The sequence below is a fragment of the Galeopterus variegatus genome, unplaced genomic scaffold, assembly GCF_000696425.1.
Source record: "Galeopterus variegatus unplaced genomic scaffold, G_variegatus-3.0.2 Scaffold9645, whole genome shotgun sequence".
In the NCBI taxonomy this organism is placed as follows: Eukaryota; Metazoa; Chordata; class Mammalia; order Dermoptera; family Cynocephalidae; genus Galeopterus; species Galeopterus variegatus.
Genome location: NW_007735756.1, coordinates 51,780 through 67,367, shown reverse-complemented (window position 1 = coordinate 67,367; position 15,588 = coordinate 51,780). Strand labels below are relative to the sequence as shown.

The window sequence follows — 15,588 nt, the reverse complement described above, 5'->3', positions numbered from 1 at the left end:
GCCGACCAGCATTGTCACAGACTAGGTTTGCTTTTGACTGACAAAAAGTAAATTCAAGTAGAAAGACCTTTTCATAGGACTGGATTTGACACCAAGCAGAAGTCCTTCGCCACATATGGTTATGCTCATTGTACCTTCTACTTATTAAGCACCTACTATGTGTCATAGTATGCCAAATACTTAATATTCATGTATACACACACAGAAACCCCAGTTGGGTAGGAATGTCAGAATCATGCTCTGCTCCAATTTGTGTCTGAGTGCCAGGGCCCTTCATTATTCAAGGTTCTGTGACATTTACATAATAGAAAAAAGATAGAAATCTCACTGTCATTTATGGGTAACTCAGGGAGCCATCAGAGTTGCAGGCTATGCCCAAAGGTGCCTTTCACAAGAAAGCCGCTTGCAAGGGTGGAGAGCAGCATCCCCCCACCCGCCCTCATCACCGCAAGCTGCACGTCTCCCTGACAGACAAGGGAAATGACAACAGAGTGCACTTGTATCAGGAGAGCTCCAGTGACATCCATATGAAAACACACTTTTATATTACCTAAAACTTGAAACAGAAAGTCATGCTAATTAAAAAACATACATTGTATAATGTGGAATATACTAATTATCCTGATTTGAGCACCACGTATTGCACACAGGTATCTATATTCACTCTGTACCCCACAGATATGTACAATCAACTATGTTTCAATTTAAAAAAAAAAGCTTGACAATACCACTCAACATCCACCTGCAATGAGCTAAGCATAGCTTCCATGGTATCTCGTCCATTGCAGTAACAGGGTCTACTCTATTTACTTCTATGTAATATCTTACTACTGTGCAGATCAATTTTGTCCCTAATTCTCATGTATGATCCCACCCTGGCCCAGCCTCCTTCTGTTCCATTGGCCTCTCTATGGCCATCACTCTGGGACCGGACGCACTGGTTATTGGAAAAGTGTTTCCAGTTGCATTTTCGTCGACGGGGAGATCATCTAGCCAAAGATGTGAAAGATTATATGTAGAAAATTATACAATTTTATTAAAAGGTACCTTAATAGATACCTAAACACATGGGGAAACACATCATGTCCCTGCTGAAAAGATTCAGTATCAGATGTCATCCAGTCTATAATCTATGGATCCAGTTCAGTTCTAATATAAATCTCATGGTCAAGTCCTTCTTCATCCTTTGAATCTCTCTGACTAGATCCAGCTGGAGAAATTTCTCTATTTTTAGGGGTTGGGACCACTGGGATGGTCCAGGATAATCTCCTAATTTTAAGGTCCAGAACCTTAATTCCACGGCACAGTGCCTTTTGCCATGTAAGGTAACATATTCACAGGCGTGACACAAGGGTTGCAGGTCTTGGCTGCCATGCCTTTCATGCAGGGTGATGTGGACAGCAAGTGCCTTTTGCGAAGAGCAAAGTTTAGCCAACTCACTTGGGAGCTGCTCTGAGTGTTTCATGCATATGTGTCATTGTGTGGGTCATGTAGCCATAGCCAGAACCCTAAGAAGTAGGTGCTGTTATCATCCCCATGCTACAGATGAAGGGAGTGAGGCACGAACAATAAGTGACTTGCCAAGGTCACAGAGCTGGAGTGGACCTGGCACTCTGGTCTCGGAGCCCGTGCTTGCCATTGCTACTCCGTCCTGCACTGTAAAGAGAAGATACCTACTAGCAAGGACTTCCCTTTTAAAATGGGAAGGACCTGAACCCCCACGGTGTCTGCCTGGATCTGACTCTACACACTCTTTGGGTCATTTAACTTTGACTTTCCAGACTGTCCCATCATGTCTCTTGCTGCTTCTACAAATTTCTTTGTGTTTTTTAGGCTACAAATGATTCCACATTTATACCACTTTCTGCCTCTTCCACTTGCAGATGCATACCCTAATTCTGAAGTTGTCTATGTCTGGACCAATGGCTCCACCAAGTCAGTGGTGGTGGCGGAAGACGGCTCCAGGCTGAACCAGTACCACCTGATGGGGCAGACAGTGGGCACTGAGAACATCAGCACCAGCACAGGTGAGAGCCAGTGTGGGCGGGGCCGCCAGGTGCACACGGGACTCCACATCTGGGAGGGCACGGTGCTCCCTGTGTCAACTTGTGAGGGCTGCTGCCAAGCACAACCCGTCCTGGCCAGTTGCACTCTCCTCAGTGACATGGGCCACAGCTGTGGTGAGTGCTGGCTGAGAGGAGTCCTCCCGGCCAGGCCCCTCCCTGCAGCCATGCACACAGGACCAGCTGTGGCCAGTGGCATTAAGGGTGATCACGCAGCATTAATCTGCAGTGCGCTAGCCACCCTTCCAGCCCTGCTTATGTAACACCCCTGCCCCAAGCACTGAGATGCAGGGGCAGTCTCTGCAGGCAAGTTACCCACTTCCCTGCCTCCTGCGCTGAACATTTCAGAGATTTCCCTGGGGTTGAATTTGGGCAAGCACAGCCAAGCAGCAAGAAAAGAATAGCTAAGATGGTACCAAGAAGGAAACAGACACTCAACTCCAGATGCTTGTGGCTGGCCTGAGCCCGGCAGGGGCAACTCAAGCCTGGCTGCTTCTGCTACGAAATGGGANGGGAAACACATCATGTCCCTGCTGAAAAGATTCAGTATCAGATGTCATCCAGTCTATAATCTATGGATCCAGTTCAGTTCTAATATAAATCTCATGGTCAAGTCCTTCTTCATCCTTTGAATCTCTCTGACTAGATCCAGCTGGAGAAATTTCTCTATTTTTAGGGGTTGGGACCACTGGGATGGTCCAGGATAATCTCCTAATTTTAAGGTCCAGAACCTTAATTCCACGGCACAGTGCCTTTTGCCATGTAAGGTAACATATTCACAGGCGTGACACAAGGGTTGCAGGTCTTGGCTGCCATGCCTTTCATGCAGGGTGATGTGGACAGCAAGTGCCTTTTGCGAAGAGCAAAGTTTAGCCAACTCACTTGGGAGCTGCTCTGAGTGTTTCATGCATATGTGTCATTGTGTGGGTCATGTAGCCATAGCCAGAACCCTAAGAAGTAGGTGCTGTTATCATCCCCATGCTACAGATGAAGGGAGTGAGGCACGAACAATAAGTGACTTGCCAAGGTCACAGAGCTGGAGTGGACCTGGCACTCTGGTCTCGGAGCCCGTGCTTGCCATTGCTACTCCGTCCTGCACTGTAAAGAGAAGATACCTACTAGCAAGGACTTCCCTTTTAAAATGGGAAGGACCTGAACCCCCACGGTGTCTGCCTGGATCTGACTCTACACACTCTTTGGGTCATTTAACTTTGACTTTCCAGACTGTCCCATCATGTCTCTTGCTGCTTCTACAAATTTCTTTGTGTTTTTTAGGCTACAAATGATTCCACATTTATACCACTTTCTGCCTCTTCCACTTGCAGATGCATACCCTAATTCTGAAGTTGTCTATGTCTGGACCAATGGATCCACCAAGTCAGTGGTGGTGGCGGAAGACGGCTCCAGGCTGAACCAGTACCACCTGATGGGGCAGACAGTGGGCACTGAGAACATCAGCACCAGCACAGGTGAGAGCCAGTGTGGGCGGGGCCGCCAGGTGCACACGGGACTCCACATCTGGGAGGGCACGGTGCTCCCTGTGTCAACTTGTGAGGGCTGCTGCCAAGCACAACCCGTCCTGGCCAGTTGCATTCTCCTCAGTGACATGGGCCACAGCTGTGGTGAGTGCTGGCTGAGAGGAGTCCTCCCGGCCAGGCCCCTCCCTGCAGCCATGCACACAGGACCAGCTGTGGCCAGTGGCATTAAGGGTGATCACGCAGCATTAATCTGCAGTGCGCTAGCCACCCTTCCAGCCCTGCTTATGTAACACCCCTGCCCCAAGCACTGAGATGCAGGGGCAGTCTCTGCAGACAAGTTACCCACTTCCCTGCCTCCTGCGCTGAACATTTCAGAGATTTCCCTGGGGTTGAATTTGGGCAAGCACAGCCAAGCAGCAAGAAAAGAAGAGCTAAGATGGTACCAAGAAGGAAACAGACACTCAACTCCAGATGCTCGTGGCTGGCCTGAGCCCGGCAGGGGCAACTCAAGCCTGGCTGCTTCTGCTACGAAATGGGAGGGGACCCAAGGGAACAGGATGCGGTCGGCCTCCCCAGCCGTGGGCAGGACCAGCCTAGCGGTCATGAGGTGGTGCTGGGAGTGGGGGAGGGGACATCAGGGCTCCAAAGAGTCTCATACAGCAGAGGAGAAAAGCCCAAATGGATGGAGTGAGCCCTGACCGCAGATCGAGCCTGAGCCTCCGTGGATACCATCTGGTTGTCAGCAGGCCCACCCTCGCAGCTGGCCAGGACACAGTGGACACTGGGCGCCCCTGAGATGAGAGAGCCTGCGAGGACCCTCTTGCCCTCCAGTGACCACTCTAAGGGGAGAAGAAGAGGAAACAGGCCGATGCCATAGAATCCAGTGAAGAGGTGGTATGGCAGAAATTTGGGGTAAAGAATCGTGGTGCTGAAGGAGGATGCTCCAGTTTGGAATTTTCATGTAGTTCTTTAAAAACTTATAACTGGGTTCTCTGCCATTATTTGCATTCTAAAAAGATAGACTTTTTTTATGACCTGATTTTTCTACCCCTAACTCAAAAATAAAACAAAATTAAAAGAACAGCAACACTATAAAAGAATTAAATGTGGAGAGTAATTTCAAACCTTACTGTAAAGAAATAGAATGGTACTTCCCTTCTCTGTGTGCTAAGAAGAGGAGAAATTGGGTCATGATTAAACATGCAGTGCTTGCCGCTGGACCAGTCCCCTGCCCCTTCTCTTACCCCTGTTCTTTCTCCTGTACTGAAGCCTCACTGGCTCTCACCTGCCATGGGGCAATGGGGACAGCGTACCCTGCCACTGCCATTGTATCTCCAGGCACTGCTGAGAACTGGCTCCTTCTCTGTGAGGGCACCTTTCTCCACATGTGTACTTTGTGGTCCCCTGGTCTCCAGCACCACGCATGCTATGAGGAAAGGCCCTCAGGAGCATCGCAGCTGGCCTTGCCAAGCCATGAGCTTTGCTTCCAGCAAAGTAAGCATTGGAGCCTCAAACATTCCAACACCCTGTCCATGCAGCCACAGACCACTGCCCTAACAGAGGAGCCCCCGCCGGGGGTCTGCTGCAGTGGAGCCCCCAAGCCTGTTCTCCCACATTCACAGTGCAGCCTGGCTCCCAGCAACAGCATCCACTCCTCGCAGTTCAGCCAAGGAAGTGTGTCCTCAGATCAGCTCACCTGTGCCTCAGCTTCTCAAGGCACCTCTCCCACCCCCCAGGGGTCCGCACTCAAGTAGCAGTGGTCCAACAGGCCCCACTCACCCTCTGAGCACAGCTGTCCCCGGCTCCTTACCAGTTAACCATCAGGGCAGCATCGTTGTCAGCGATGAACGGGAGGTCCCCACGCGCCTCCCACACAGCCAGGCAAATCCAGAGAAGGCCCTGGGACATGGCCAAGGAAATGCCCCCAATTGCAGAGAGCAGAAAACGCCTGTGAGTTGCGGGATCCGTGGCCTCCTGAGCTGCTGTTACTCTCCCTCCACCCGGGCCCGGCCAGCACAGAGCCTGTCGCCTGCGGGAGAGGGGTTGTCCCACCTTCCTGGAGGCTCCCGAGCTGGGAGATAGGAAGGAATCTGTCCACCCACAGCAGGTCTCTGTGATCTCCCAGGTTATATCTGAAGAGGCTAAATCCTGAAATCCTGATTGCAGTAACAGGCCAGGGGGCGGGGGAGAGTGGCACAGATTGGAACAGGGGATTAGTAAAACCCACAAATCTGATTTTGCACAGGAAAAGCATCCGTAAGCAAAGGCTTTTCAGAGGCTGGGGGTCAAAAGACTTAAGAAATTCACGCATCCTCTTCCATCTTCTTCTTAACAAATAATACAAATAAATGCTTGTCCACCGTGAAGGTGGAGTGAACTCTGGTCTAGCAAACGGGAACCATTGGAGCAGGAACTGTGGAGACTTTAGGGGACTGATGGGCATTGATGTACTTATTTGCAGGTGAATACACAATCATGACAGCTCACTTCCACCTCAAAAGGAAGATTGGGTACTTTGTCATCCAGACCTACCTGCCCTGCATAATGACGGTGATCTTATCGCAGGTGTCCTTTTGGCTGAACCGAGAATCAGTCCCAGCCAGGACAGTTTTTGGTGAGTGTCCCAAAGCCAGGTCTGGACACTGGTGGTTAGTGACTGAGTCTAACAACTTCCAAAGCAACAACAGCCACAAAACTTCCAGTTTGCTGCTTCGTTTTATGACCTGGGAACAAATTGACCGATTAGTTAAGAATTAAATGTGAAGGATTAAGACTTAGGATTTCTTTCTGAATGAGGGTTCGTGGTGTATTTAACAGTTACTTCCTTTTTGAAAAGCCTTAGTAAAAGTAAGGTAGCCTTTCTTGAGGCTTGAAATTGCCAGCATGTATCTGTCTTGGTGACCCTTTGCTATAGTATTTTACAGTTCTCATTAAGTACTACTTTATAACCTATCAGGCAGTTTTCTTTGAAACTTGCATGCCACTTTAAAATTAACCACCAAGTGACAATCAATGTGATACAACAGTAATAAATTAAACATATCTATATATATGATAAGAATCTAGAGCATTATTTTACATACCTATGACATAAATTTAGAAAGACCTAGCTCAGGAGGTACCTTGGCACAAGGGACATAGCTGAGCATGACTCAGTTTCCTCAAATTTGAAAGGAGATGCTGAATGTAGTTTTGCAGGTCAGTTGTGACATTGGATGCTCACATCTTTACAAACTGCAAGGTAGTTGCACCTCAGCTCTTGCTACTGCAGTTTCCCTTCCAAAGGAGGAAAGTATTAGCACAAATTTTATTTTAATGCTTGCACAGTGTGTAGGAAGCCCAAGAGCCCAGGAGTTTACAGGTGAGTGGCACAAGAGTGTTCTAGTCTGACCATCACTCTGCCTCCAACCACGTGCCCAGATCCACCTGCCTGGCCTGAGTGAGCTTTAGGAATGTTTCTGGAAGTTGTGGAGGTTGGCTCATAGCCAGGCAGTGCTCCCCAAGTTAATGTACCTAATGAACCCGTTAGGGGAAATTTAGGAGGTGGCAGGGAAAAGAAGTTTGGAAAATGCCGTATGTTAGGATGTTAAAGGACCCAAGAAGTCTCCAGAAACCTGTTTAGGGTCATGCATAGAACACGCCCCCCAGTACAATGATTAACTAGATGTCTAAGAAAAATCAAAGATGCCTAGTGATTTCTCATTAAGCATTAATTCCATGCAGGATCCCATGTTCAGTGAGTATATGTAAATACCTTTGAAGGATGGCAGTGAATGAAACTGAAAGCTGCCAGGACCACCAGCAGTATTCCATCCTTTTGTGCTGTGCTGTTTCCTGTGGCTGCCCTAACAAAGTCCTAGCTCTGGAGTCTGGAAGTCTGAAATCCAGGAGTCAGCAGGGTGGCTTCCTTCTGAGGACATGAGGGAAGGGTCTCTCCCAGGCCTCTCTGCTGGCTTCTGGTAGCTCTTTGGCTCGTGGCAGCAGAACTCCAGTCTTCACAGGTTGTTCTCCCTGTGTGCACATTTGTCTCCAAGTCTCCCTTTTATGAGAACACCAGTCATGTTAGATTAGGGCTCACCCTGATTACCTCGTGATAACTTGATTATTTCTGTGAAGACCGTATTTCCAAATAAGGTCACAGTCTGCAGTACTGGAGGTTAGGATTTCAACACAGGAATTTGTTCACATCCCACACACTCAGATGCACGCTCCTGCAGACAAACTGCCGTGACAAGGAAGGCAGTGTTAGCACATGGAAGCTACAGTGTAAGAGTCCAGCAGACTTGAGTCTGAAGATGGGTCATCTTCATTTACTAGCTGGTGAATTTGGGTACAGTGCTAAATACTTTCAAATCCTCAGGCTCCCCACTGGGAGAACGGGGAAGATGACACACATCCAGAATGTGCTTTAGGTCAGAGTCTGGCACTTAGTAGATGCCTGGCCCATAATCCGCCAGTCCTGAAGGAACATCCCCCTCTAGGGATCAAGCCCTCTGTGTGGTCACTGCAAGGTCCCCAGAGGCCACAGGCACCTTGCACAGCAGCCTTGAGGGGACACTGCTTACTCTTTGAGGGAGTGAAGTACCCAGACCAACATTCAGACATGGTGCTCTTGTTGTAGAAAGTCTGTCCCGTGTCTTTGCGTGGACAGGCAAAGCACATGGTAAGTCTCTGTGGAGCACTTTGCCGATGTGGTATGATGAGGCCGCCATTTATCCTGTACACCTTGCCCGAGTACCGCAGGACACCACACTTTCCACACATCTTGTCTGAGCACCACCTCTTTGCTTGGCTTCCTCCAAGGCAGTGGGGGCCAAAATCAGACCCAAATCCCTGCCTTCCTCAGATCGTATTCTAGAGGAAGGAGGCAATATTTTATATGCTACGGACGTGTTAAATGTTAAGAAAATATTTAGCAAGGAAGATGCAGGCTGGCACTGCATAGCCTGTTCCTCTCGTGTCTTTGTCTGCTGTGTCCGGGCTGTTGTACTGACGCCTGTTTCCATCCTCCACCCCGCCCCGTCTGACCCCCGCAGGGGTGACCACGGTGCTGACCATGACGACCCTCAGCATCAGCGCACGGAACTCTCTGCCCAAAGTGGCCTATGCAACCGCCATGGACTGGTTCATAGCCGTGTGCTACGCGTTTGTCTTCTCTGCGCTGATCGAGTTTGCCACAGTCAACTACTTTACCAAGAGAGGCTGGGCCTGGGATGGCAAAAAAGCCTCAGAAGCAGCCAAGATCAAGGTACTGACTTTATTTTCCTGCTTCTCCTTTCTTTCAGATTCCTTTGACTGAGGGAACCGTGCCTGATTCTATGTCCAAGTGTAAGACAAGGTGTTTCTCCTTTTTACCCCTTCCCCAGCCCAAATGATCCGTTCCCTTATCTACAAGGTCGTCACAAAGTCTTGCAGCAGGTCACTTTCCTCATTTATTCTGAATCACCATTTTAGTTAAAGTGAAAGTTCTGATGTTATGTAGATGGCTCGGGCGTGTTTATATTCATGCCCATCATCTTTGCAAGCTCACTCCTGCCTCTTTGCAGACACAACTTGTCCAGTTTTTCATTGTACGATACATACTTCTCTTTTTTTTTTTGCCACTTCATCGTGCAGTGTGTCTTCTTCAAGGTGGCCTTCGGACGGTGAGGAGGGCCATGACTTGCAGAGGCAGGGCATCAACACAGCATATCCAGCCCCTCTAAATCATGCTTGTGAATCGTGGTGAAAAGCATTACTCTGTTCAAAACAATCATCGAGTTAAAGGGTGATTTGGTTTAAATCTAAGGAATATTTGAAGAAAAAAAGTTGCACAAGATTTCAAGTTGGATCATTTTTGTGGGGAGATGAGAATAGTGTACGTGGATGGAAAATAGAAATGCGCATGATAAACTGCTAGTTACACCACGCACAGCACAGATAAGTGAGTCCTGCAGACTGAGAGGAGGTCACACTCATTAGGATTGACTCGAACGTGGAATGTAGTCTGTTCTTTGGAAAATCAGGCTGAAGGAAGTCCAAGCAGGTATTACAGAAGACTGGAATTATATGTCCCTACCTCCCCACCAGGGGCCGCAAGCCTGACCAGGAAGTACAGGACACCCTGGTTCCATTGAGGCACTCAGTTCTGTCCCACAGATAGGCCCACGCTTACTCCTGGAAGTTGACACTAATCTTTTCCCATGAAAATCCAGAAATTCTGACTTGACTTCACTCATCTGGCTCAGGGGTCCCCTCCCATGCCCCAACTGGTTCCATTGAGGCACTCAGTTCTGTCCCACAGATAGGCCCACGCTTACTCCTGGAAGTTGACACTAATCTTTTCCCATCAAAATCCAGAAATTCTGACTTGACTTCACTCATCTGGCTCAGGGGTCCCCTCCCATGCCCCACTTCCAGTCACAGGAGCCCCCCTTCCACGTCCAGCTTGCCCAGTTGAAGAAAGGCCTAGCGGGACCCCCTCTGGGCCCTTCCTGGGAGAAGCCTGAGGAATGGCTTGGCAAGTGCAGGCTGAGTAGCTCTTATCTGAAATGCTTGGGACCAGAGGGTTTCTGATTCCAAAATCAGTGCTTTTTTCAGATTTTGGAATATTTGCATACATATAATGAGATATCTTGGGGATGGGACCCAAGTCTAAACACAAAATTATTAATGCTTTCAATACACATTACACATATAAGCTGAAGATAATTTTATACCATATATTTAATAATTTTGTGCATGAAACAAAGTTTTGACTGAGACCCATCCCATGAGGTCAGGTGTGGCACTTTCCACTTGTGGCATCATGTTGGCACTCAAAAAGTTTTGGATTTGGGGGCATTTTGGATTTCAGATTTCTAGATTAGGGTTGCTCAACCTGCAGGAGCCTCAGGTGTGGGCGTATTTGGGGGTATCACAGGGACAGAGTGTTCTGACTGTAGTGGCTGATTGGTGGGGAGCTGGGAAAACATTTGTAAGGACAGGGTGTCTTCAGATTGTGGAGGTCCTTGACCAGAGTATTTGGACTTGTTCCTGCAGATGAGGGAGCCATGGAGGATGTCTGTGGGGTAGAATCAAGAATGGAGTCTGGGAGAGGGCCTTCCAGCACCCCCTAGTGTGTCACTGGAAGGTCGATGTTCACCACTGCCTGGGTCTTGGTGGCCACACAATGATGGATGGAGATGGACAAGTCTGAAGTTCGGGAGCAGTTGGGAGTCTTGGCAGTAACCCAGGTAGTCAGCTAACAACTGTGAGTCCTGGAGAAGATGAAGTGCAGGGAAGATGGAGGGACTTAAAATGTTGCTGGCAGTTGTGCCAGCATGTGGCCTTGCTGTCAGCCACCACATCATGCTCAGCCTCCTGCTGTAGACCTGAATGGAGACCTAGAGGGAGTAGAGAGGATGAGGTAATGTGGACCAAGTCCAACGAGCAATGATTTTCTAGAATAAGCAATGTGTCGTGGTTTATCTCATGGAACTTCAAGACTATGTGTTGTTCCCCAGAAGATCGTGGTGCTGGGCGTCCCACCCTCATAACAGAAAGGCTGTTGCAGTAGAGGCATCGTGGCATCTACAGGCTCCAGGGCAGGCACATCCTGCCAGCGCTGAGCATGAATATGTGAGCCTAGCATTAGCCCACTCGCGTACACTGACCGTCCGTGGAAGTAGAGAGACCTTATTAACTAGACTGGGTTCATTGCTCCATGTTGGGTTCTCCAGAAGCAAATGCTGGGTCAGAGTTTGGGGTGCAAGGCAGTTTTAGGAGTAAACACGTGGGAAGGGAAAGAGAAGAAAGCAAGTTTGGGTAGAGGAAGGCAATGAGCTCTGACCAGGCCAGCAAAGCCAAAGCTGACTGCACGGAGGTCTGGAGCAAGTGCCCTGGGCAGAGCTGCTCCATGCCTGGGGCTAAGGCCATGACTTCATGCTCCCACCTCACTGGTTATCAGGTGTGACTGCCTACCCTCCCCGCCCTGGGAAGGGCATGACTCAGGCAGCCCCCTGCCACTGAGGCTGTCCCTGAAGAAGACACTGCCCACAGCAGGGCAGCAAGTCCTATCTGGAGTGGGATCCAGGGACACGTCTTCTCGTCCACCACAGCCACCAGGACCACATCAAGTCCTGAGCACCCTCCTGCTGCTTATCCCTCCCACGTAAAAACATGAGTTGTCACAACAGAGCTGTCTCTTCTCAAGTGCCTGCTGTTCCTTGGCTACATCCAGAGATGGAAGTTATTCAAAGCAGAAGTCATGCTTGTCAGTTTCTTCAGGCACACTAGCACGGGTGCTCAGTGACGTTGGGGACTATGGCTGCCTTCTGCCCTCCTTCACGTGCCCCTGGGGGCCCACACCCCTGCACCTGCCTGGTGTTTGCTTGGCCTCTTTTTACCTGTTCCCCTGCTGCCTGCTCCTTGCTTGCCCTTCCTGCTTTTTATCTTTTCCATATTTTTAATGGTCGATATATTTTCTTTAATTTAGGAACTCATGTTTTCCAAATTTTGCTCAATGAGACTGTTACTTTGGTAATGGAACAGAGTTTTTTTCAACATTTTATTATGCATATTTTCAAACATACAGCAATCTTTAAAGAATTTTACAATGAACACCTACCTACCATTAACATTCTGCTATTCTGTCATCACCATCTGTCATCTCTATCCATTCATCCACCCATCTTCCATCTATCAAATCCATCTTATTTTCTGATGCACTTCAAACTAAATTTCAGACAACAGTACTCCAGTAAGACATCTGCATGCATATCATTAACTAGAGTTCAAAACTGGTTTATGGTTTTATTCTATTGAAGAAAAATTTACATAGCTTGAAATGCACAAGTGTTCAGGGCACCTTTGCTGAGTGTTGGCAAACATGCACACCTGTGTGACCCAAGTCCCTGTCACCAGCCTCCAGAAAGTTCACCACGCTTCCCAGGCAGTCCCATCACTTCATCTCCAAATGGAACCATGCTTCCAGTTTTCTCCACGGTAAATTATCTTGCCTGTTCTAGAATGTTATATCCAAGAAAAGTGAAAACATCTTCACAAAATAGTGTATACAAAAATGTTTATAGCTGGGCCGGCCCGGTGGCGCACTGCTGCAGTGCGCCGCTTGGGAGCGCGGAGGCGCTCCCACCGAGGGTTCGGATCCCACATACAGACCGGCTCCTGCTCACTGGCTGAGCGAGCTGCGGGTGCAGCACCGAGGGCTGCGATCCCGTTGCCGGTCCGGTCCGGTCCGGGCGCGACACTGAGGGTTGCGATCCGTTGCCAGACACGAAAAAAGACAAAAAGGAAAAAAAAAAGTGTTTATAGCTACTTAATTCTTAATAGTCAAATTGGAAACAGTTCAGGTGTCCATCAACAGGAGAATAAACAGTGGTATGCTCATACAAAGAAATACTACTCAGTAAGAAAAAGGAGTGGATTACTGACACAGGCACAACATGGACGGTTCTCAGAAGCACTGTGCTGAGTGAGAGACACCTTACCCAAAAGAGCACCTGTCGTATGATGATGTCTAATCACCCTCCTCTTCTCCTTCCCCGTAGGCCATTCCTTACAGGTTCCTTCATATCCACACACATTATTCACTCCCACTGGCACAGTTAACAATCAGGAAATGATGGCTGCTCTGCGGGGTAAGAGAAGTCTTCATTCCATCTATTCCAAGTTTTTGAGAAATGCCAGACATTAATATCAATAATGGCTTTCACTGGTGCCACTGTGGGGTGATGGACTTAGAAGTCTGTGGGGGACTGCCCTCTTCCTCACATTCTCCTTATATTTTGCAGAAAAAGGAGCGTGAACTCATACTAAATAAGTCAACAAATGCTTTTACTTTGATGGACTTAGAAGTCTGTGGGGGACTGCCCTCTTCCTCACATTCTTCTTATATTTTGCAGAAAAAGGAGCGTGAACTCATACTAAATAAGTCAACAAATGCTTTTACTTCTGGGAAGATGACTCACCCCCCTAACATCCCAAAGGAACAAACCCCAGCAGGGACTTCAAACGCATCTTCAGTCTCAGTAAAACCTTCTGAAGAGAAGACGGCTGAGAGCAAAAAGACTTACAACAGCATCAGCAAGATTGACAAAATGTCCCGAATTGTGTTCCCAGTCTTGTTTGGCACTTTCAACTTAGTGTACTGGGCGACATACTTGAATAGGGAGCCAGTGATCAAAGGAGCTGCTTCTGCAAAGAAGTGACTGTGGCGCTCCAGACTCCAAGAGGGCACAACGGCACCAAGGGAGGCTGAGCTCAGAGGGACGCTCCATACCTGGACACGTCTTTCAGGAAATTTTTGCATGTTTAATAATACTTACAAATTATATTGCCTCGATGTTTCTACATGTAACTTGAGATGTTTTGAAGATGTCACATTGATAAATAATGCAAACAACTTTTTAGAAAAATGGGAGACAGTGCCTCTGACACTGAGATGCTCAGTATCTGACACTGACAGTTTACAAACAAGTATATTTTTAACTGTTCCAAGTGTTACCTGACAAGGTTTTTTATATTTCAAATGTCATTTCATACAAATTTTCCCAGCAAATAAATATTTTAGGAAATGCTCTATGATTATTACTTGACCAACTATTGCAAGAAACAAAGATCACAAAGAGCGCATTTTTCATTAAGAAGAAACTGTGGACATTTAAGTACAAAATTAATTGCCTTTGATAATTCTTACTGTTATGGAATTACAAGAGTACTGCATGATGTTACATTAAGAAATAGAATAGGCAAACATTTATGCAGACAAGTTTAGTAACACAAATATACAGTATGTTAGATTAACAGATAAAATATTTCCCCAGGCAAAAATTTAAATGCTTAAGTTTTTGGGGGGGAAAGAAACTTATTTCCCACCAACCCCCACATCCCCAAAAGGAGATGCTCAACAGAAAGTGGTTTGGTGACGTCCTGGGCACTTGGCCTCTGTGTTCACTGTCTCCAAACACCGGCCCCTCTCGCTGCAGCCATTGTATAGTGCTTCAGTGGTGAGAAATTGTAATTGAGTTATTTTCTATTTTATTTCCTTGTATGTATTTCATGACTGACTTATTGCTCTGTTGGCTTTTGTATATGAATCTTAAATGTTCATTAAAAAATAAAAAATGAATTGATCTTATGGGCCTATATATTTTTAGAAAAAAAGTATATTTTGGTGAACTCTTTTCCTAAAAATGACATAAAGGAAAGCCATCATGAAATCGCTTGGGGGTGGGGCGGGGGAAGAAAACTCTACTTGGTGGCTCCCCTCTGTTCTAATCTAATTCTGTCCAGCAGCACTTGGAGAGAAAGTTTATTTAAACCATGGTGAGGGTTAACAGGTAAAACCAGATTTCCTTTCCTGTCACATACGTCTCAGTTGTGCTCCCACTTGAGTGTTCCCTGAGGGTGTTTGCTGTGTGCACAGTGACTGCTCAGTCCTAGCTCCACCCTTGTGTTAGCTGTTTGTGAACGGTGGTACTAAGTCCTGCATTTGGGCCATCTACTTACTGTTCTAAGAAGCACCCACGATCAACAGTGTGAAAGGAACACTTTCTGCCCCTCCATGACTCACTGGAATTCCAGATTTGCAAGAGGGGAGTTATGACTGTGGCAAACAAGATCAACATTATGCCTGTCTAAATTGACCAGGTGTCCTGACTCTTAAAATATACAGAGATTCCATTGCCCCTTTGATAGAGTGATTTGGGATTTCACAAATAGAAGGGTAAAGGTCAACAGAAAAGCTCTTAAAGTTCACACAAGGAGCATTATCCTATTACAAATGATAATATATGCATTTGTAGAATAAATACATGCTTTCTAGTACACAACAGCATAAAACCCACCCAAGCAAAAAGCAAGCAATGATGCTTCCATTTCACTTGCTATTAATAATAGTTACATTTCCCTTATACAGTCTTTCCAGTTTAGCTTTGAACTGTAGTTTGGAGAAAGATACACTATCACTTATGTCCAAATGGCTATGTGTATAAACACCCGCTCTGCACATCTTAACCCTTAGGGAGAATGATGGCTTCTGTGTCAGGCTGCAGTCATCTTCTTGACAA

At 47.3% G+C, this 15,588-nt stretch overlaps 1 protein-coding gene across 1 annotated transcript; it reads left to right on the top strand.

Moving 5' to 3' along the window:
* The first annotated feature begins 371 nt into the window (after positions 1-371).
* LOC103609465 (gamma-aminobutyric acid receptor subunit alpha-5-like) lies at positions 372-14,657 on the top strand. Its single transcript, XM_008593783.1, has 6 exons — positions 372-516; positions 1,884-2,180; positions 3,389-3,532; positions 6,003-6,155; positions 8,578-8,789; positions 13,423-14,657. The coding sequence occupies exons 1-6, from the start codon at positions 372-374 to the stop codon at positions 13,726-13,728; spliced, it is 1,257 nt and encodes a 418-aa protein (XP_008592005.1). The 3' UTR covers positions 13,729-14,657.
* Positions 14,658-15,588: the final 931 nt, after the last annotated feature.

Excerpts from the sequence above, each read along its gene's own strand:
- LOC103609465 (XM_008593783.1), top strand. The coding sequence starts at position 372 with ATGCCCAAAGGTGCCTTTCACAAGAAAGCCGCTTGCAAGGGTGGAGAG. Across the intron at positions 3,533-6,002 it reads GAACATCAGCACCAGCACAG|GTGAATACACAATCATGACA; the intron begins GTGAGAGCCAGT and ends ACTTATTTGCAG. Across the intron at positions 6,156-8,577 it reads CCCAGCCAGGACAGTTTTTG|GGGTGACCACGGTGCTGACC; the intron begins GTGAGTGTCCCA and ends TGACCCCCGCAG.